The sequence below is a fragment of the Xenopus laevis genome, chromosome 9_10L (assembly GCF_017654675.1).
Source record: "Xenopus laevis strain J_2021 chromosome 9_10L, Xenopus_laevis_v10.1, whole genome shotgun sequence".
Lineage (NCBI taxonomy): Eukaryota > Metazoa > Chordata > Amphibia > Anura > Pipidae > Xenopus > Xenopus laevis.
This window is the reverse complement of record NC_054387.1, coordinates 50,116,917-50,141,284: the sequence shown is the minus strand read 5'-3', so window position 1 is coordinate 50,141,284 and position 24,368 is coordinate 50,116,917. Positions and strand designations below refer to the sequence as shown.

Here is a 24,368-nt window from a genome sequence, read left to right as displayed (position 1 = left end):
AGATAAATAAGGCTCTTTGCTCAGAATAACCTGCAGTGATATGCCATGAAGTCAAATGCTGTTGCCATCACAAATTTATGTTGATGTCACAATATGGGCAAGCTGCTGTAAGTCGCTTGGATGTAAGCAACATAGATGTGAAACATTTACAGTATACCCTGCTTAATAACTAATAAGACATGTCATAGGGTGTCAGAAGTGATGTCACCGCCAGATGTGATGCAACACATCCAATCAGAGACATTACAAGAAGATATGTAGACCCAACGGCAGAGGGGAGGGGTAGAGTAGATCACATGCATCTGCTTCAAGCCTCTACTGCCCTTTTAACAAAAAAATAAATAATTCAATAGAAAGGGAATAAAATTAGTTCTGTGTCTAAAAGATGACATACAACAGTCCAATTGAAAAATTGGAAATTTTAGGCCATGCCTCCAGTATATCATAGCAATGTCCCAAACCATCCTATCCTAAATCTCAATTAGTGATATGTGGGCCAAGCTGAACATTTCTGGACCCAGTGGCATAACTATAGAGACAGCAGACCCCGCACAAAACTCTGTAGGCACTTGTATATGTAAAAATTTGGGAGTGTGCGCACTGTGACTCGTGAGCGTGTGCAAGGTAGGAAACAGCGCTGGTGTGCATGCAAGGTCCTTCCAAATTTTTTTCGCTGGGTGGCCCAGCCACTGCTTGTTAAACTTTTGCCTGGTGATGTCAGACATGGGCAGGTTTGGGTTGGGCACAGGCAAGTATGGGTTGGCACAAGTTAAAAAATTATTGGTACATCACTAATTCCCAATCCATCACAACCCCCACCCATGTTGCATAAGGCACAACCTTTTTTGGTTTGCAAGCAGGCATTCATGGCAAGATCAACTATTTTGGAGAGCAATCAATTGGATCTTGCCTGGTTTACCCATTCGCCTGCTGGGTCAAATTGGGAAGACACAATAGTTTGGCCCTTGAGCATCCTATGTGACCAACATTGGGCAGTTAAGAAGCTTTTTAAATAGTTAGGGGAGAACAAGGTGCTCCAGAATTATTTGTAAAGTAACTCACAGAATAGTGAAAGTGGTCCGGTTGCACCAGCCCCAGACCCCCAATTTTAGGGATTGGTACAGCAGAAGATTAGGAAGCAGATCTGACCGGCACGCAAACGGATCCACAAGACCATAGATATTCAGTTAAAAAATACATTTATTGGTAGAAAAGTTAAAACTATAGCTGCATCTCCATCCACCCTACATGTTTCACACCCCTCAGGGTGCTTAGTCATGGGCATGAGTTAAGAAGCTTTGGCATTTAACTGAAATCATTTCAATAACTGCAGATGATGTAAAAGGCCGGTTGGGAGAATTTCAGCTGAAGAAACCCCCCTTATGTATTAATACTGGTCCTGTCTGTGTTTATATGTAAAGCCGTCTAGCAAAGGCCTCTGGCAGAATCAATCCGAGTGATTGTTTCTAAGAAAAACAATGACCAATCCCAGATATTCCGAGATTCCCACTCGGTCATTCTCCCACGCAGTCACAAATCAGCCATATGAGACGTCATGGGTTTCAGCTGAAACGGCCTGGACAACTAGCCCTGGTTATATGTCAATAAATATGCCTTGACCAGGTCCCATGGAACAGGTAGTTACTATATACAGGAGTCTTGTGGGTGAACTAAAATAAGCTACACCCAGACTGCTGCTTTCAAACCAAACAAGGTTATTAATGGTAATTTAACACTTGGAAGCTGGTTTTCTGGTATTGTAGCAGCTAAATATTATTAAGCCTGGGAGTTGCATCTGTGCTGTAATCTCTACTCCTAGTTTTATGCATTTTCTTCCTTCAATGTGGGTTATGAGGCTGGTTCTACAGCCCTTTTTCAAGTCAGGTGTTTGGAATCAGGATGGAATTTCCTTTCAATTCTTTCTTTCATTTAATTTCAGCTTCTTTTCTGTGCTACTTCCATCAACAGTCCATTAAAATAACATAGCAGGCTAGAACATATGACCCATCAGTTTGAAACGTCTCTATTGGTGCAGCACTCTTTAACAAGCGTTGGTCACCACTTGCGCATCTAGCAGAGTGTGTATGTGTTGTAGATCCATGTCTCTCCTGCTGGCCAAACTATTTAGAGTCTCCTTCCTTTATGGATGGTCTCTCTTATAGACGTCTGTCTGGTGGTGGTAACCTCCTACCAGGAGTCCTTTCATTCAGACCCCAGTGATGACGAGGGAAAAGGTATACAAGATGAGGGGAAAGGTATACAATGCACTTGTGGCAACTGCTGCCATTTTTAATGACGTCCTCTTAAATTGTTGACCCATGCCCTATGGTGGCTGATCCCAACTAAAAATGAGTCATCAAAGGGAGACAGGTCATAAAGTAGAAGAAGACTGGGTTGGGTGCAGGTTGACAAGTAACGGGTTAGGGTCCCCTCTCCCACTTTATTCCTAAAATATACTCCTTATATTTACCATACACCATTTACATGCCCCCCCCCCCCAGTCATGGCCCTTCTTCCATCCTCTCCAAAAGGCTGATTATGATTCATCCTCTTTTTTTTTTAATACACCGGACCTGATATGGTGTTGGGAATTAACTTGATATTTACCAGGCATGGATAATTTCAATTGGAAAGGGCTGTATCTAGGTGTTGGTGCATCCCTGTCTCCATTGGCTCTACATAAGCTCCTATTAGGATCTGACTGCTAGCCCCGGTTGCCAAACAGTTGCAGTTTGGCTTCACCACCTGTGCAGCTAGATGGCAGAAAAGTACACTCTTTATAAGATCTTACTAAGCAATCATATATTTGCGTGTAAGGTCAACTTGGGTTATAGGGCTATATCTGCTCAGAGACCCTCAGACACTCATCTTTAATATCCATCTGTCCACTCCAGCAGCCAGACCAACTCATAATATACACAGACTACTTCCTGGAAGACCCTTCAGGAAATGGTATCCTTAAAAAACCACAGACTCTTCCCATCCATGTTTCCTACAGATGACCCATGTTAAGAGGCTTCTGTCATTCTGCAGACCAGAAGACCCAATACCCAGACCCAATAACATAAACGAACCAGCGGATGTCTGGTCAGTGTGTATGGAGACAGATTTATTGTAATACCCCAGTAAATCCCAAACATAAACGCTATGACTGGTTTATGAGGCTGTGACCTTTTAAACTATGAGGGGTGCAGGAGTGTGGTTGAGGTCTGACAAAAATATTGTTATAGTTCATAGATAGATTTCTGTGGGGTACAGTTATATATCATCTAAATCATCTTTAGGATCTGCAATTGGAGGTTATAGCTTATTGTGTGCCCAGAACATGCCTGCTCTGTATATTTGTATTTATACATACTGTATGGGTAGGAGGTACCATATTTTTTCCATTAGACAGTACAGAATGAGGATGTAGCTTATTGTGTGCCCAGAACATGCCTACTCTGTATTTTTGTATTCATAGAAATAGGAGGATGGTGTCATATTGTTTCCCTTTAACAGTACAATATGAGGGTATAGCTCAATATGTGTCTAGGATATTTCTTCTCTGTATACTTGTAATTTTACATATGGGTAGAAGGTGCCATTTTTTCCATTAGACGGTACAGAATGAGGATATAGTTAATTGGGTGCCCAGAACATTCCTTCTCTGTATATTGTTTTTATATATGAAAGTATGAGTAGCCATATTGTTTGCCAAATAGATTTAACAATGCTTAAATCAGAATCTTTGGTGTTCTGGACCTGTGTTCTTAGGCAGTTTACCATATTTAACCACATATTTAACATTTTGTGTTATACGCCCAGACCTCTGGAAACTCCAATTAGCCCTTAATTATTTGCACCATGAGCTTATATGACCCATTTGGCAATGTGTCTGTCTTCTGTCTAATTGTTGTGAGAGTGGGCCCTGGATGTCAGGTTCTCTGGTGGGCCCTAGGAGGCCCGGTCCAACACTGAGTAGAAGGGCAGTCCCTTTGGCACACAGACTAGCTCAGCTCTCGGCTCGGTTCAGTATAAACAGCCTGCCTGAGTTTTGGAGAGGTCAGAACGAGAGGGCTGGGGGTGGGTGGGGGTTGTCGGGCTCACTCTTGGCTTTTCAGGAAACATGACCATGGCTATAATAATAAAAATAGTTCTGCCACAAAAGCTCGGTTTGCTTATCTAAATATTTGTATGCTGCAAATGAAGCGATAACCACAGTTTATACTATGGGGGGAATGAAGTGTGGCAGAGTGTTTTACTGAAATACAGAGGAGACATGAAACAGGGGACTGTAGATCCACTACATTATCTCTCCTCATTGAACTCCGGGTCCCCCCATTTCTGCTCCTCAGAGATACCTCAGGGCTATCATTCTATTAGTTCATTCATTACTTCCCTGGGCGTCCAATCATATTTCATAGCTGTCCAACCAGGCACTATGTATACTGTGTATATATTCTCTATATTGGTTGGTATTGGTATATCTTATACCACATTAGTTCACCAATAACTACATGTATTGTAAAAAAAAATATATTCTTATTTTAGGTACCTGAACAATTTTAATGGCAGGCAGACTGTGTAAGTAAGCTTTCACTGATAGCAGCCTGCCTTCAACAATTGACTTATCCCCGTGAGTCCTGACTGCCAACATCAGTCCGTTATCTATCTTCCCTTCAGGGTTAAGACTAGGGGCACACTCGATTTTTAAAAAGGAAGTTGCCGCTACAAGGCAGTAAAGATGAGCAGGAAGATAGTGCTTTGCGCCATGTTCTCCTCCCACGCAAGAGCCGGAAGTCGTCTCGTCGTTCATTCCCTCGGCGTGTTGTCTCCAAATCATTAGAATTTTCATACTATTGCGGCTACTAATATCTGTGTGTGTGTGCTTGTAGGAGATTTCAGTACTTCTCTATGTACATGCTATTTCTTACAAATCACTCCAAAAAGGGTCTCTGTGCACTTTAGAGCTACAGGCGATCTCAAATCGCGTTATGTGCATAATAGTTGGTGATTTGCATGTAGCTGCATGCAAAGACAAAATAAACAACTTGTCACAGAACTCGATTTTAAAAATTGCGGGCAACTAATCTCCCAGTGCACCCCTACCCTAATACTATTTATACGATTAAATGAATTGTTCTCCAGAAGGCAGGGTGCAGTACTGACATTCGCAGCCTTATTGGCTTTGGTATTGTTTAGGTTCCACCAAGAGAATGAAACAGATGTGGTTTCTTTGGTGCAGCAAAGATGTGGCTTCTTCTATTGACTTCTTCTTTGGCTTCTTCTTTGTGGGCTGAGAAGGCAAGGGGTGAAGCCAATGTAACTCCAGAGAAAGGTGATATTATTAACTGGATTGCAGGAGTAACAAAGTTGGGTTTGGGCAGGAAAGCCAAGCAGGAATTAAACCAACAGTGGTGTAATTACAGGGAAAGTGCAGCCTATAATTGCTGGGTTCCTGGAGTGCAATGGCATAGAGTTTGTTTGATGTGCAATTGCAAAACATAGTAGACAAATTGTGGGAACCTGTTGTGCCTGGCCATGCTTCTTGCATTAGCCTATGTTCAGCTCTCTTGGCTCTCTGCTCTTGAGCTCCCACCACATTTTTGTAGACCCTGGTTTGACATAGGCCCACAATCCAGTTGGGAAGAAGAGTGACTGGTTTAAAGTTCTGGTGTAAGTCCAACAGAAACTAAAGACAATAAGCAACAAAGAGTGTTGGCAGGAGAATTGCCCCAGTGGAAATCACCAAGAAATTTACTTTTTAATAGAGCATTAAGGGTAGAGATTGTGTTAAGTTCTGAGGGGGACAAGGTGAGCACCATAAGACCAACTGACAGTAAGATAATCAAGCTGTCAACCATGTTTCTCCACCAATAATATAACTGAAGCTTCTTTGCAAACCATAGATTGTAACATAGATTTTACTGGTCTACATGTAATTTCTGGTAACTCATCTTCATTTGACAATGAGCCAACCTCTGTAAGCTTTGTAACACGGAAGGGGACATTGTCACAGCACATATGTGTAGCAAACAAATGTCACATCAGAAACCAATTTGCTTAATCATATCCTTCAGTGATTTTGTCAGTTCTAAACCAAGTCACATATTGGAACAATTAGCTTATCAAAGCCTTATCTCTAAATGTGAAGCTAATACCTAGGGGTTTCTGGAAGTAATAACACCAAATACTTATAACAAGCTCATAAGAAGAGTCATGCCTGTCCCACATGAGATGGACTCGTCAAGAAACAAGGTGAGGTATTTCTTTTTATGGTTGGAAGGCAATGGCAGTCAAATTGCCATTAGCCTTATGGCTGAGATTATAGCAGTCACAGAGATCAGATCTGATCAGCCATTGCAGAGCTAACATGGTACATGAACATAGTGATTGAGATAATGAAGCTTAGCAATGCAACGGAAACTCTGCAGCAGCTTTAAAATATGTATTTTTATGGATCCTCTCTCAATATATAACAGCAAATATCTGAAAAAAAAAGGAAATTTGGAGATGAGAATATACCTTTAATGTTCCCTCCAAGAGCGCTGTCTGCATTCCATCCATGAAGTAGATTCCAGCTCCTAGCTACACCTGATGTCCCTGCCAGCATCAGAGGAACAATAGTTTCTTGATTTTTTTGGGCAATGATTCTACTTTTATGAATAAAAGCGCTGTTTTTTTTTTTTTTTTTTTGAAATGCCAAAATGAAATATCCTGTGGGTTTGTTTAAATAGAACAAAAAGGGACCCAAAACTCACATGCTGACACCATAGCCACCAAAGTGCTTTGTCTCACCTGGCTTTCTCCAGGAAAATTGTTTAGGGATGGATTATTTTTGACAGGGTTCAAATGCAAGGCCTATTTTGTAAAAAGATGGTGGTGGTGGAAAATACGGCTGCCTTTTGGTCCTGGTATGTAGTCCACAGCTGACCACACTACTCAGAAGTTCTCTTGGTGGTTCTTTTGTTGGCTATACATTTGAAACTACACAAAAATTGTCACTGGGGTCTTTAAACAAACAACAGCTCCTAGTCTCCAACCTGGCCAACTGAGCTGATCTTAGTGAATGTTACTTTCTTAGCACCCTCATATTATAAAAATTGTGTCCCACTTTTCATCCATTTCCTATCGCAGGTTGTGCTATTTCATACGTGGACAGGAACCAATAGGACTGTAAATAACCACAAGTGCAGCCAACTTGTTGTTTGAGTCTGAAAAGACCAGCTACTAGGTAGCCAAGAAAATCAATTCATGATGGCAATCTGAATCTAGAACATTCACATTCTCATTCATTTTTTCTCATTCACAGTAATTTTCTTACAATTAATTGCAAAGGAATTTGCTAGGAATGTCAGATAATAAATGGTTATATCTACCTTGATTGTAAGGACTTTGGACATTTTTTAGTGCTTTTCTTGGCCACATGAGCTGTTATATAAAACTTGATATTTTGGATATCGCTCATTGCATGTGGTTAATATAAATCTCTGGAACCTAATCTTGGGATTGTTTGAGTTATTATAACTTTTTTTTGTTTAAGAACATCATTTTAGCCACTGATATTTAATGAAACTGAGATTGTGGAAGAGTTTTTCATGAAAGAAACTGCTATTACTCTACTGACCTTCAAAAAATACATATAGGATTTAGGAATGGAAAGGCTAGGCGAGTGAGCTATGGTGAGCGAGAAGAGAGACAAGAGGTTGGAAGGGAGAATAAACAAAGGAGCCAGTGGAAAGAACATAAAGAAAGCTGTTTGGGAGAGATAAAAGAGGTTTGAGTTAGTGATTATAGGAAGGGAGAAAGACAGACAAAGAAGAAGTTAGGTGCGAGGGAATGAGAGAAAGGATGTACTGATGGGGAAGAACGGATATTAGAAGGGAAGAAATAGACATTGGATGGAAAGGTGGATAAGATACAAGAGCTGGATATAGAGTTGACAAGGGTGGAGAGAGACAGGATCTGGGAAAGGGGAGAAGCTAGAGGAGTCAAGCGCAGAGAAATGAGACATGTGTGAGAGAGAAAAGAGACATGGAGTGGAAAGGTGGAAGGGATACAACCACTGGATATAGAGTTGGCGAGGGTAAATTAAAAGATATGGGAAAGAGGAGCAAATACAGACATGAGTTGAGGGCAGAGAAAGGAGACGTGTGGGAAGGAAGCTAGACATTGGGGGAAAGGTGGCAGGGATACAAGAACTGGATATAGAGTTGACAAGGGTGAAGAGAGATAAGATCTAGGGAAAGGGGAAGAGATACAGAGATGAGTCAAGGGCAGAGAAAGGAGACATTGGGGGGAAAGATGGCAGAGATACAAGAACTGGATATAGAGATGTGGAAGATGAAGACAAACAGAGAGGTACTGAGGGCAGAGAAAGGAGACATGTCTGGGAGGGAAATAGCACAAGCTGGTAATAAATCAATGGAATGAAAGTCTTCAGATTTCAGACTCACCTGTGCACAAAATAATATGCCAGCAAAGCAGAGAACACTCACATACCTATACATTTACTATAACCCTGTGTTTCGCCGCAAATAAAGCAGTTTGTGTTGATCCCATTATTTCTTTTCCAAAATAACATTTCACTAGACTGCTCTCTGCTGTATGGAATTTGAATGCAATAGGCTGCATTGTGTTTCATCCCCAGCGATCCTTGCACAATAGCCCAATACGTACAGTATGAGTGTGCACGGCCTTTGACTATTATTTAATACCACTGTTTCTCTGCTCAAAATCAAGGCGCCATGCTGTGCTGCGTTCAGTGGGGCTCATTCACTAATGTGTGTATTTCTGCTAATCAGAGCAATTCCCAAATTGGCCATATTCACTGATAAACAGTGCTTATTTGCTTCCAAATACCTCCTATTGGCTGGATTCAACCTTTCCACTTTGTATTTAAAGCCTGGACAGTGCTGGTTGACAAATATTGAATTAATTATTAAAGCAATTAAATTGACCTCCCTCAATGAAATATAAATTACATTAAACTGAATTTTAACTTTCCTATATATAGTACTAAACATTTTCGCTTTGTTTGGTATTGAAAGCACTGACTAACTGTTTATATTATCTGCACTGCTGGCTCTGACTCCTGACAGTGTAGCAGAAGACAGCTGATTCTGGAGAGGGGTGACTTTGTTTCAAGAGTCAGAACCAGAGAACAGGAAAGGATAAAACAAATACCTATAACAAATAACTTTAAAATCATTAAATATTTGTAATTTTTGTTAGAATTATATTTTTTATGCAATTTGGGTGGAAATTCCCTTTAATTCTAGTGCAAGGCAAATGTTTTTTTTTTTAAAGAATGTAACTTTCCTATACATATAGTAGTAGTACACATTTTTACTGTGTTTGGTATTGAAAGCACTGACTAGCTTGTTGTTTTTACGACTGTCTGCACTGCTGACTCTGACTCCTGCCAGTTTAGCAGAAAACAGCTAATTCTGGAGAAGGGACTGACTTTATTTCAAGAGTCAGAACCAGACTTTGGGCCAGATTCAATTCAAAGAGAAAAAGGTTTATCAAGTGAAAAGTCATGGACAAGATTCAATTTGAGATCCAATTCAATTCAGAAAAACTTATCTCACATTTTATCACTTGAAAACATTTTATCACTTGAAAACAGAAACTGAATTAGGAGAAAATTAATTGAATTTTGTTCATGACTTTTCACGTGAGATATTTTTTTAAAACTGAACAGAATCTGGCCCTGTGTTTCAAGAGTCAGAATCAGAGGAGGGGATTACACAAATACCAATTGCAAACAACTTTAAAATCATTGAAAATGTGTAATTTTCCTTAGAATTAAATTAGCTTAATTTCTGGTGCAAGCCAGTTTTTTTAATTATAATATCTTAAAATGCTCTCCAAAACATTTACCTATTTTGGTTGTGTTTCTTTGAGACCTCTTCTAGAATTTATCAACATTTCTCATTTTCCCTGCTTATATGATTTATGAAATGGATTTACCCAGACCTGACAAAGAGACAGAAAACTGACAATTCTGCACATTTTCATTCCCTTTGACCCCCTCCTCTTCCCTCCAGTAATTTTTCTATAACGGGGGTTTTAAGCGCTAGACATACAATATGTCCCAAAATCTTAAGTGAGATATTGTCCTTATGGAGCAGCAGCTGAGCAGAGAGTAGCAGTTCAGGAGCCGTGTCTCCCTGGAGAGTCCTTCTATAAGCAGTGCAGGAAGGCTGGGACTTCTGTAAACAATCCCTACAGTTTATTGTCACTGACAAGATATAATGTTTCCAGGACACGGAAAGAAACAGACTTACTGTATCTGTACTGTATCTCCTTCTAACTCCAGCCCTTACTATCAGGGGAATCTAACCTGTCAGCTTCAAGCTGTTCAACTATAATTCCCTGCAGGCTGCAGCCTACTGACAGCTCAGGTTTGCTCATAGTCTGTACAGAGAGATACCATAAAACTATGGCAGCGTAGGTATTCCTCTGCACTAAGCATGATTCAGCAGGAACAGCCCCCTAAGTTTGCTCATAGCCTGTACAAGGTTTGCTCATAGCTTGTACAGAGATACCATAAAACTATGGCAGCATAGATATTCCCCTGTAATAAGCACAATTAAGCAGGATCAGCCTCCTTAGTTTGCTCATAGCCGGTACAGAGAGATACCATAAAACTAAAGCAGCATAGGTATTCCGCTGTACTAAGCACAATTAAGCAGGAACAGTCCCTAAGTTTCCTCATAGCTTGTACAGAGAGGTATTCCCCTGTAATAAGCACAATTAAGCAGGGACAGCCTCCTAAATGTGCTCATAGTCTGTACAGAGATCCCATAAAACTATGGCAGCATAGGTATTCCCCTGTAATAAGCACAATTAAGCAGGGACAGCCTCCTAAGTTTGCTCATAGCCTTTACAGAGAGATACCATAAAACTAAAGCAGCATATGTATTCCTCTGTACTAAGCACAATTCAGCAGGAACAGCCCATTAGGGTGTTCATAGCAGGACCCTCTGTACCTCCTGTGTCATTGTATGCACCATTTCTATTGTAGAGGTAGGGTATCCCTCAAACATAAGCCCGTTATCCAGAAAACTCTGAATTTCCGGAAGGCCATCTCCCACAAAGTCCATTTTAACCAAATAATTCAAATGTTTAAAAATGATTACCTTTTGTTTTGTAATAAAACTGTACCTTGTACTTGATCCTAACTAAGATATAATTAATATTTATTGGAAACAAAACCAGCCTATTGGGTATTAATAATGTTTAAATGATTTTTAGTAGACAAAGTATGGACAGCCAAATTATGGAAATCCAGTAAATCCCAGGTCCCGACCATTCTTGACAACAGGTGGTATATGTTGACACTTTATAAATATGTGTTAATAATAGATACAAGTATGAGATCTGTTATCCAGAAACCCTTTATCTCCTTTAAGCTCCAAATTACAGAAAGCCTCTCTACCAGAGACTCCATTAAAATAATCTAAATTTTTAAAAAGAATTTCCTTTTTCTCTGTAGTAATAAAACAGTACCTGGTACTTGATCCAAACTAAGATATAATTAATCCTTTTTTGGGGAAGCAAACCAAGCCTATTTGGGTTTATGTTTAAATATGATCCAAATTAAGGAAAGAGCCGTTATCCGGAAAACCCCCGGTCCCGAGCGATCTGTTTAACAGGTCCCATAACTTTTCTATACAGAATGGGCTAGTGCTAATGTGCCCTGCCAGAGGGGAAGGTAAATAGTAAATAGAGAATGGCATTGTTCCTCTATGAATCTGTTGCTAATAAATGACTTTCTTCGAGTAAAAGCAGATAATTCTGTTATGTGAATCTTTCTAATAATAAAACCATTGTGTGTGTGAGGGCCGGGCTCCTTTTCCCAATGAGCGCTGTTATGCAGCAGATTAGTCTCTCCTGTGGGCAGGGCAGACTATTGCTCTTAGGGTAGGAATTAGGAATGAAATGAAGCAATTGGCCCTCAGAACAGCATGTAGCAGAGCAAACCGTGTCTCATTCAGCTCTTACATCATAATGAGAATGGCTCGGCAAAATATTTGTGGTTACTAATTTCCCCATTTCTGGTTTGTTTGTTTTTGTGGAGTGAATGTGCCCACAGGTTATTGGCTAATAGGCGCCTGAGTGAAATTACACAGAGATCCCCCACAAACAGCTGCAGGTATTAATCAGATGGCAACTGTCAGATCCAACTGCCTGCTAACAAAAGCGCCTGTTGTGCACGGCCACGCGACATCCTCGCGATGAGTCTGAAGGCTTTGTATATTAGGAACATGCTGGATTTGTTGTCTTTATGGGCATGGGCAAGGATACGACAGGTAATTCCATGGGAGGGGAGTGTATAGGTGCATCCGGTGCATATGTTATGTACAGGGCAGAGGTCAAGGAGGGTTTTTTTGGAAAAGTGAAAGGAAGGGTTTTGGGGTTCAAGATTTAGAAAACTAATATAAGCTGAAGGAACCCATATTCCTGAGAGATGAGCCATTCCAATGTTAGGAAAGCAAATATTATACCTTTATTCCTGCAGCAAGCACGACATTTTTTTAAAGCCAGAGTCATATGACAGCCCTTTTTAGTGACAATTAAATTGCCCCCCCCCCATGCCACACACTCATTAGAAAGGAATGGGGAGTGCTAGTATGGGGGCAGGTGCTGCCAGTTGGGTGTATTTCCATTATATAATATGACGGAGCATTACTGGTTTTGTTGGAAGAACTAAATTTATAGTATCAATGTGACCATAACTGTGATACTCCGGGTGTCAGATTATAAACAGAGCCCAATATTCTCAATGCAGTGAGAGCAGTTTCCAGCCCAGGACAGTTGTTTCTATTATTCTTACAGGGTTACCGTACTTCTAGCCTACAACACTATGCTCTATGATAGGAATGCATACACAGTTACACAGTCTTCGAGATTTAAAAAAAACATTTTTTATATTCACCCTTTAAAAATGTATTTAATATAGATGCCTTTTAGGTTCCACTCTGACTTTTAGCTTGCAAGTAGAATTTAAAGGGCACATTCTTTCTGTGTGATGTCGACGCTGAGGTCATTTAAAGTTGGGCTTTGCTTTTTATCCAGTTGTTTTTCATTATTTGCCTCTGTGGGCAAAAGCTGACCAGCCATGTTTTATCACTACAGGTATCGAGAATCCCCAGGACAAGGGTCTTGAGTCAGAAAATCTAGATTAATCGGGGAATATTCAAAAAAGATTGAATCAACACCAAAATGCAATTTTTAAAGGAGAATGGAGGTAAAAATCAGTGGGGGTGCCAATTTGTTGGGCACTTGCCAGTGACTCACTAACCTGCTACCCCCTGGCCTGTGGCTTTGCATACAGTTCCACTAGGGCAGTTATTTTGGTACTTTTGTCAACTTTCTGCCTGTTCCCAGGTATCCCCTGTTCTATCCTGGGCTCGGTTGGGGTAGAAAAGGCTTTGGTTGGTGCAGGGAGTGTCATTTTTACCATAGGGCACCTTGCCTCCGATGGCAGTTTACCAGGGATAGAAACGTAGGTAGCAGCATCCTGGAACATCTGGGTATTGGCAAAAAGATGGTAGAAAGTACCAAAAATACCAAACTAGTTGGGGTATATTCTTCTTGCCTGTCCCCTGGCATCCCCTGTTCCAATTCAAACTAGGTGCATGTGCTACAGTCAGTTAATGCTTGGATTTTAAGAGCTCTTTATAAACACTCGGCAAATCTGCACCTGGGCAGTAACCCATAGCGACCAATTAGTGATGAGCTTTCTTCAAGCAGCTGCAGGTAGAACGATGAAAGCAAATATCTGATTGGTTGTCATTGGTTGGACTGGGCAGACAGGACAGAGCAGAGGTGGGTTCTCAATTACCTCCACTGATGTAGTGGGCCCTTGGTGAGCCCCAAACACCCCAGTGGAACACTGATTGGCATTCTTCAGCGATTATGCGGGTTCCTTTAATAAGAAGGAGAAAAGGTAATTTAAAGATAAAGTCAAAAATGTACTTTAATGGACCACATTAACAGCCAGTTCATTGAGAGAGATCCCTGTGCATTCTGAAGTTTAGTTCTCTCTCTCCTTCTCTCTCTCTCTGGCTCTCTACTGGGCAGCAAGGCATCCTATTGGCTGGTTCCTTTTTCAGTGGTGATGAGGAGGATCAGATATCAAACTGATGTTTGTAGACAGTGACATCAGCCTGAAACAAACGGAGGGTGATAGTAGTAAAGTCAGTGGGAGGAGGTTCCTCTGGGAAGTTCATTAGCCCCTGCTCAGTTGGGAGAACAGCATTTGCTCACAATCGCTGGACACAGTTGCATGGGACCAAATTTCCTAAAAGCCTCACTCTTCTCCCCTCGGCTGCACCACTAGAAGGAGCTGAGCCTCCCCCTGTGGCTGCGGATGACAAATCTCTCTCTCTCTGGCTCTTCCTCATGGTTTCACCCAGGGATACACTTTTGTGACATAAACCATTAAACCAGAAAAGCTGGACTTCAGCTCCGCGCCACAACATGACTCTCTTGGGTTCCGAACACTCGCTATTGATCCGGAACAAGTTCAGATCAGGTAGGATTGCCCCTCATCCCAGGATAATCTATTGAAATTCATAAATCAATATTTTTTTCTTTTTTATAATTATTCTGCCTCTCCAGAAATTTGAAAATCCTCCCAAAAACTTGATCCGCAGGTGACGCACCAACGCTGATTTCTTCCAAACTTTGGCTGAAATTCTAAAACTGTTTTTTGAGCAAGGTGTTCTTCTTTTTTTTTTTTAATCAAAATATATTGTATTATTCATATACATAGTACATATTTTATATTTAACACGTACAATTATATTATAAAATGCATTAAATCAAATTCGATGAAATAATCCCCCCACTCCTCAAAACTGCCAATATTAAATCAATAAACACATTTCCATGCAAACATTTGGTCCCATTATTTCATATATGTGTGTATATTTTTTTTAATTACATATTTTAATTTTATATAGATCTAAAATGAATTAATTCAAGCTATATATATATATATATATATATATATATATATATATATATATATATATAGTGTATAGTGTATATATTTTTTCATTGATATAAATGTTTTTATGTTACATTTTATTAATATTATTTAAATTAATAGCAGGAATATATATTTTTTCAGACCCCCTTATAACATTTTGATACATACCGTCAAATTATTCTTGACACTAGATTGACTGCTAGAGGGGTGACATTTGTCTTCATAGGTATTCCCTTAGCCAAAGCTGTTCCGCAGCAGCTGAGATCAATGCCATCCTAGGAGGGGGTGGAATTTTTACCATTATTTTACAAATAGAGAGTTTATATAGATCTACAGCTTTCCTGAACTTTAAGATCTGGCTAATTTTTTTTCTTTTAATTGTCTCCTAAACTTTAACCAAAGTTTTTGTAAAAAATAAAAGCATAAATGCCCCTCGCTCAGCAGACACCTGAATCTAATGAAGCCCCCGTAAATAATGAGCCAGTATAATACTGGCTGAACGTTCAGGATTTTCCTAATTATTTGGCTCTTTGCAAGCGATTTAAATTTCAGTTATCCTGGGGGGGAGAAAATAACATTTCCTACCACAATCTCGTTAAGCTTTTTTTCAAATGTAATCAAATTTTTGGCTGGGGAACTCTGTCAGCGTCTGTCTGTCAACCAGCAGCGCAGGTGGATTCTCTGTATAGGTATACAGGTATGGGACCTGTTATCCAGAATGCTCGGGACCTGGGGTTTTCCGGATAACGGATATTTCCGTAATTTGGGTCTTCATGCCTTCATTCTACTAGAAATTAATTTAAACATTAAAAAAACACAATAAGATGGTTTTGCCTCCAATAAGGATTAATTATATCTTAGTTGGGATCAAGTACAAGCTACTGTTTTATTATTACAGAGAAAAAGGAAATCATTTTTAAAAATTTGGATTATTTGGATAAAATGGAGTCTATGGGAGAGTCTATTCCGTAATTCGGAGCTTTCTGGATATCGGGTTTTCCGGATAAGAGATCCTATACCAGTACAACTATTGTGCTAAATATATTTTATTTTATCATTTCTGCTTGTTTGTGGTTGATATTCCATTTTTTAAAATGTCATTTAAAATCATTGTTTTTATATCAACTGCATTCAAAAAGTTTGCACACAGCAAAAGCTGATGGTATGCGATTATATTCTTATCCAGTTTCTGTGCCCAAATAACACCTGAATGTAATATAACTATTTTAAGTGTCTAATAACAATTAAAAGTTCAATTCATTTCCCAGGTGCATTTTGGGTAAATTTATTGAACGTTAATATTAGGGTTTGGATGATTTCTATAACTTGTCCTTGGCCGAAAAACTTTCAACAGTGTGATGCTGTAAAGGTGACCTTGAGAATTAACCCCGTAACGTCCCAGGTGACATTAATGCATGAGGAATGTACTGACTATAAAATCAGATTCTGAATGATAATAACGGATTTGAGTTTATAATTGTTACTAAACCATAAAGGGAATGTGAATGATCCCGGACGTTCCTTCTGCATGGTGTAAGGTGTATGTAACACATGGATAATAATCAGCGTTTTTTGGAGTTATTATACAAATATTGTATGATTTATTAATTTTCTAATCCGTAAGACACAAGTTGTTTTAGGTATGGATATAATTTTTATTTTCACAATAGACATTATTGATGCCTATTTCGTTAATTTTTTTTTTTTTTTTTTTTTATTGTGAGTAGATAAAGGGCAGAGGCAGAGAGGGGGTTAAGCCAAGTGACAAACATTAGGGTGACAGTTGGATAAGAGGATGCTGGTTTCTGTCACTCACATTACAGGCTGCTTGTGTCATGTGAAGATTAATGATGTAATGAAACAAGGGTCTGGCGGAGGACTCATAGATTTAACATGCAGGGACTGTGGCTCAACGCTGCCCCCTGTCTGCAGAGAGTCAATATGGCGCACTGGGCTTGGTACCACTTCTTCTTAGTAGTAAGCTTTCAGGGGAATAATTATATAAAGTTGTTTTTTTAAATCAACAATCCAATTGCCGTGTATCACCCAAATACTCTTAATAGAACCTTCAAACAAACCATGCTCATAAGTGCTTGCAAAGTTATGCTTGATGCTTGCTGTATTTTTAATGGACAATTGCCTATACGTTTATAGACTTAGAGAGGGCGAATCACTCTGATTTTATGAAACATATTATTTGGTATCAGATAAAGCTTAGCCTAGAAAATGATATGTGTATATTGTTGACTTTGGTTGATTAGCACATCGTTATAATAAAGAAAATAATCGCCGAGTTGTGTCATAAGTCGCACTCGGCAGATGAGTTTGGGCAGTCACTGGGTGCCGTGGGCTATAGTCACTATCTGTTTAGAGGCATTCTGTAACATAGCTAGAAGAGTCTCACTCTGTGCCAGGCCTCTTACTCAACCTACCAGAATATACAATTATAAATAATGCAGAATATAAAAATCGCTTTACTCTGATGACTCTGTTACTCACTGGTGCACTTTTGCTGCAATTAAATAAAGTATCGAAAGTCTGACATTTATTTAACCCTATATTCTATTCATGTAGAGTCTCATGGTATAAACAAGTGTTTCCTCCTTTAAGGACCTGAATAATATGTGAAGTTGTATATATGTACAGTTGGTAACAGCCTACAGAGCCGGGGATCTCTAGTTCTATGTATGAGATAGGGCAATTGTTAGCCCGAAACATGTCGTGTACAGCAGCTTTAAAATAAATATCAGCCACTAGCAGTTAATCTGCGTCTGTAGTGCTCTCCTCTTCTACAATTTATTACAGTTCTATGTATGAGTCTGTACAGAGTCAGGTGTAAAGTATTGTGACTTCCTATAACATAAATTGTAAGGAAGAATAATAATTGGTGAATATTTTGTTTTCTAGATTACTTATATAGTGACCGTTTTACTTATCCATTTATCGTCATGTCACTACCAGATGTTCCTATTCTTATTGCCTTTATTTCATAACAGACTTGACAATGAACTACGGTTGTTCAGTTGTAAATGAATATTCAGCGCCTTGCGCCATGCACTCTGGTGGCTTTCATCACCCACAGAGCTGTTCAAGGGAAGTTGCCGAAATACATTTGAGTTTTTTAACTTAAAGGAAATTGCTGTTACTTTCAGAGATATGATACTGTATATCAGGAGAGGGCCGTCCGGAGCTCCGCCGGCTGGTAAGCAGCTGGGTTGTATTTGTGTGGGTGTAAAATGTGGCCATTGCAGGTTACTGAATTCAGGACTGACTTAAGGGTGGTGCTCTTAGGGTTTGCAGTTTGCCCAGTGCACCGTACATAGTGGTGCTCTACTGATTAACAGTTATATACAAGAATAAATGTGTATAACAGGTATAGTAGTGCAAGATAGTTGCAGTAGTGAATATGGGGACAGGAGGGCAAGATGGATACAATAGAGTGTGATGGAGACAGTAGGGCAAGATGAATACAGTACAGGATGATGGAGACAGTAGGGCAAGATGGATACAGTACAGGATGATGGAGACAGTAGGGCAAGATGGATACAGTACAGGCTGATGGAGACAGTAGGGTAGATGGATAAAATAGAACAAGGTGGATACAGTAGGTCAAGAGACAGTAGAGGAAGATAGATACAATATAGGGATATGGAGACAGTAGGGCAAGATGGAGAAAGTAGGACAAGATGAAGACAAAAGGGCAAGATGGAGACAGTAGGGCAAGATGGAGACAGAAGGGCAAGATGGAAACAATAGGGCAAGATGGAGACAGTAGGGCAAGATGGGGACAGAAGGGCAAGATGGAGACAGTAGGACAGGATGAAAACAGTGTGGGAAGATGGAGACAGTAGGGCAGAATTGGGACAGCAGGGTAAGATGGAAACAGTAGGGCAAGATAAAGAGAGTAGGACAAGGATGGAGACCGTATGGTAGGATGGAGACATTAGGGCAGGATGAATACAGTATGGAAAGATGGAGACAGTAGGGCAAAATGAAGACAGCAAGGTAAGATGCAAACTGTAGAGCAAGATGAAGACAGTAGGGCAGGATGGAGACAGCAGAGCAGGATGAAGATAGTAGGGGAAGTTGCAGAAAGTAGAACAAGATGGAGACATTAGAACAGAATGGACACAGTAGAGCAAAGATCGGCAAGAAAACCCTCTCACATCTAAAAACCTACCTTGGGCCTCAGCGGTCATGGGGTCTGTTGTACGGTAGCTATGGCAGTAGTGGCCAGCTCTGTATATGTTTATTATGTAGAACACCCCCCCCCCCCCCGAGAAGCAAATTGAAAGGTACACTCTTATTCCAAAATCATCGCTAGAAGCTGTTGGTTTACTTGATTTGTTTTTCTTCGTTAAAAATGAAAGTTGACGTAATGCTTTAGTTTTCTGGTAAATACTTTATAAACATTTCTGATGTGAATTACATGAATAACTTCACAGGCAGCTCTTTAATGGTTTGTTATATATACACTGCAAGTCTGTGTATACAAACACACATGTATCTGCAACAACAAAAAAAGTGCCACAGTTTCCAAAAGTCAGACTTGAAATTTGTCAGGTAAAGTCCCAATTCAGGTTCTGGTTTGGACAAGGCAGAGGTGGCAGTGACATTAGATGGTATGTTTGCAGGTGTATAGTGATACTGAGCAAATTCTGCAATTCTAGCATCACTCATGTCTGGGAGCGAGAGGAGGGAACTCCTGTCCTAAGGCTGCCGGGAGTTGCACATATCTGAAAACTATAGACAAACTAGTTTTGGGGGACTATCAGTGTTGTACAAGGAGATCTGACAGAGCGGGGAAAGCTAATTTCACTCCTTCTGCTTCCTGCGATGTGAGATATCACTCTGCAGGGTTCCTGTGCGCTTAACATGAGATACAGCTGCTCGCTTGTCATTCCAACCATATGTTTTCAACTTGTAGCCAAACTTAAAAAAAAAAAGAGGAAGTGTCATAGGGGGGAGTGAGGCTCCAGCCAGTTGAATGATGGTCTGTAAAAATCCCCAAAGCACCCCCCCCCAGCAATTGAAAGTGGCTGCCTTAAGTAGAGAGCAGCTGGGTGCTTTAGTATGAGGCTCACCTCACGCACAGGCAGATGCAATGGCTGTTATACCTCTGAAGTTGAAAGGGTTAAATGGAAACATACAAGTGTTTTTGGGTTCTGCAGATACTGTACTCCCTGTAAACCAACCCGCTAACATTACATTTGTTGTTGTTTTTACCCTTCCTGTTTTACTCTGTCTTGTCTCTTCACATAACCGTCTCTTAATTAGGTGTGTGACTGGCAGCTTCTGGGACTTTGGGAGACTGGACACCACAATGTGTCTTTGTATTGCAGAGAGCGTGTACGATATAATGGTGTGTTGGTCAGGGAATCACCCTGTACTTGTCTAAGGTAGTGAAGTGCTAGCCAGCTCCAAACCCATGGGTCGGGCCAGTTCGGGCTGACAGTTGCAAAGGATTTGCGGGTGTGAGTTAACTTTTAGTTGATCTGCACAATTCACAAGTCTAGGGGAAACAGCACAGCAGCTCCCTTTTGATTTGCATAAATACAAGTATACAAAGAAGGAATGTTCTGGGCACACAATAAGCTATACCCTCATACTGTACTGTCTAAGGGAAACAATATGGCACCTCCTACCCATATGTATAAATACAAAAATACAATGAAGGAATGTTCTGGGCACACAATAAGCTATAGCCTCATACTGTACTGTCTAAGGGAAACAATATGGCACCTCCTACCCATATGTATAAATACAAATATACAGAGAAGGAATGTTCTGGGCACACAGTAAGCTATACCCTCATACTGTACTGTCTAAGGGAAACAATATGGCACCTCCTACCTATATATATAAATACATATACATATACAATACATATATATATAAATACAAATATAGAGAAGGAATGTTCTGGGCATATACTGTAGTAAATCACACTCACATACTGGGCTATAATAACCTTAATTAGAAACAAAATATATTTTCTCTTAGTTTATAAATACAAATATACAGAGAAGGAATGTTCTGGGCACATAATAAGCTATACTGTCTACAGGCCCAGATTTGTGGCCAGGCCACATAGGCCCGGGCCTAGGGCGGCATGCTGCCCAGTCACTCTATGGGAAGCACTGGGGACATGCTGCTACCCAGTGCTCCGGCACTTGCATGCCAGCGCTCTTGCGCCTGCGTGAGGTAGAGCTGGTGGGCGCTAGAACCGTGTGGCCTAGGGACGCCCGCCAAGCAAATCCAGCGCTTACTGTCTAAGTGAGGCAATATGGCAGCTCCTACCCATATGTATAAATACAAATATACAGAGTAGGAATGTTCTGGGCACACAATAAGCTATACCCTCATACTGTACTGTCTAAGGGAAAGAATATGGCAGCTCCTACCCATATGTATAAATACAAATATACAGAGTAGGAATGTTCTGGGTGCACAATAAGCTATAACTTTATCCTGTACTGTCTAAAGAGATGATAATTGGTAGTTTTCGCCCTTGCATAATTGTCTGCTGCTGTAAAAGCTTAGTATAGAATAATGTTAAACATAGTCATGTAAAAGATCTTAGAATTCAATATATATTATAAGAATACTAATGTAAGCAGCAGTCCTGTCCTGCTTTATGGCTGAGATTCTAGCTATCTTTATAACAGAGCATTCTGTCACAGTGACACAGATCCTGTCTGATCCCCATTGTAAGCAGCAGTCCTGCCCTGCTTTATGGCTGAGATTCTAGCTATCTTTATAACAGAGCATTTGGTCACAGTGACACAGATCCTATCTGATACCCATTGTAAGCAGCAGTCCTGTCCTGCTTTATTGCTGAGATTCTAGCTATCTTTATAACAGAGCAGTCTGTCACAGTTAAAGTAACTAGCTCATATGATACTCACAATGATGTGGATCTCAGAGTGTTGTGTAATGCATTATATACGATGCATGATTATATGTCAGCATTATATAAATAAAGGATAGTGATTTCCTTATTCAAAAATAATTCAATAGAAACTATTTAGATTATAATGGGGATTAATTGTGGGTTTGGTGAGTGGTGGTATAAGTGCTTTTAAGAATCAGTTTAACTCATCTTTCCTGCAGCAGGGATACCCCAAACATCTGGCTTATTATGCAGCCGTCTGGAAATGTTTGACATAACATGTGAGGGAGATCAGCTATCAGCTGGGTAAGATGAGGCCAATTGTATAAAAACACATTTCCCATTAGATGCTGAAACCAGTAGACTGAAAGTTCTTAGGGGCAAATTCAAAATTTCTATACAGATTCTCACAATTCTAAGGGTTTCAGTCCTAGGGCAAATAAATCTGTAACCTTGTTATGAGCTAAGGGGGCCCAGCCTGAAGGCCAGTTAGGGTGAGATTTGGGGTGAGTGCTTATTTGTGCCCTGGGTACCCCTGGAACTATAGCAGGGTGACTGTTACCCCAATGTTTCTATATATCTGTAACCTTGTTATGAGCTAAGGGGGCCCAGCCTGAAGGTCAGTTAGGGTGAGATTTGGGGGGAGTGCTTATTTGTGCCCTGGGTACCCCTGGAACTATAGCAGGGTGACTGTTACCCCAATGTTTCTATATATCTGTAACCTTGTTATGAGCTGAAGGCCAGTTAGGGGGAGATTTGGGGTGAGTGTTTATTTGTGCCTTGGGCACAACCGGAAATATAGAAGGGTGACTGTTTCCCTAATGTTTATCTGTATTTATTTATGAGTAACAGACAGTATGAACGGATCCTTTGCAGTCAAGTTAACTGTTAAACTAAAACAGAGTGTCGAGGCCCCTTTAAGTTCATGATCAAATAGATCTTGTGTTTTTACATATTTATAAAAGCCGCAGGGCGGGTGGGCAGAACTTGGGATATATCTGCTGTCACGTCCATTATTTCTATGACAGTATCTCTCTGCCTCCACCGCCCCAGTGCATTGTATATCCGAGCTACCAGATTACTGACATCAAAGCTAGAATTATCCTTGGGTCGCTCTGACAAATGTAAAAGAAAACACAACAATACTGTTTAGAGTACAGCATCCCAGGCCCAAAGATTGCACTTGATATATTGCTGTAAATAACTGTTATCTCCCCCAGAAAAGATCCAAACAAGGTGTAGCATTACAAGATAGATCCTTGCGCCTTTAAATTGTCATAATGACCGACAAAAAAAAATTCCTGGCAGCTTCCGACTGCTGATAATCATTGTGAGCGTTGCATATTTTCTGCATAGGGGAAAAAATGACTGCTTCGGCATGAATGCAAATAGGTGTGACTATTCTGGGCCCTGAAGGACATAATTTCTTGTTGACTGCATTTCTGCAGGATATAATGGTAAGACAAGTAAGTGACATTGTGGTAAGATAGTGACATTAGTACAATACTGAGACAGTAGGCCAAGAAGGTAACATATGTCAAGATGGAGACCGTAGGACAAAATGAAGATACTGATTAGAAGAAAAAATGGAAGCAGCCGCACTATGCTACTTAAAAAATATGTTTATTTGGTCCATGAAAAACAGACTGCCACTAGACCAGCCCTTACACGTTTTGGGTGTAACTGCCCTTAATCATAGGTATAAAACAATTAGATTACCATAACCCCTTATATAGAATAGAGGGCTAAACACAACGGAAATCATTCCAAATGTTGCTTTTCTTTACTGATATGGGAATAAATGTCAGAACCTGACATGTCATTTATAAGTATATGATATAAGCCAAGAAATTAAAAAAACAAAATAAACACAAAAACACCCCCCCCCCATCTGATACCAGAAAATATATAAGTGAAAATAATTAAACTAGACAGGTGATATCATAACGTGTATTAAGACCCTTGGGCACACGAGAATCCAGTGTGAAGATCCAAAATGCCTCTCTTGTATTAAAGGGGCACATTGGATCCCCTCTCCTTAATGGTGGCTTAATAACTTTAATTATTTTCGCACTTAAAACTTGTCTACACCTATCAGTTTAGACTCTCACTTAAAACCCCTGCTTTTTCCTGCTTGGGTACTATTCTCATGACTACCGCTTTTAGCAATGCAAACACAAACTAAGGTTGTGATATAATACAATGGAAAAGGGAGAAACAATAACTGTCTCAAAGCAGTTCCATAGTGAACTGCTGGCTCCTTTTCAAAAATCAGAATCAGGGTCGGACTGGGCCTGCAGGACACAGGGAAAATACTGGTAGGCCCCCAGCCCTTGTGAGTCCAGTCCCGCTGTTGACGTTGCCCCTTCAACCTCAAGTGACGGAACTAGGTGGGGGCGGGCCCTGGTGCGGGCCGTGCACCCAGGCCCCGCCCCCACCCTCGTCCGTGCGGCTCTGCAGCCGACTCCAGCCAGCGTGACTGCCGGG

At 40.3% G+C, this 24,368-nt stretch overlaps 1 protein-coding gene across 3 annotated transcripts in view; it reads left to right on the top strand.

Moving 5' to 3' along the window:
- The first annotated feature begins 14,158 nt into the window (after positions 1–14,158).
- Positions 14,159–24,368, top strand: part of myocd.L (myocardin L homeolog) — a 36,277-nt gene continuing 26,067 nt past the window's right edge. For 2 of the 3 annotated variants that reach the window (XM_041575727.1, XM_041575726.1), the window contains exon 1: positions 14,159–14,530. In XM_041575727.1, coding sequence (XP_041431661.1) covers positions 14,476–14,530 — 55 coding nt within the window. In that variant the 5' untranslated portion in view covers positions 14,159–14,475. 3 annotated transcript variants of the gene reach the window in all.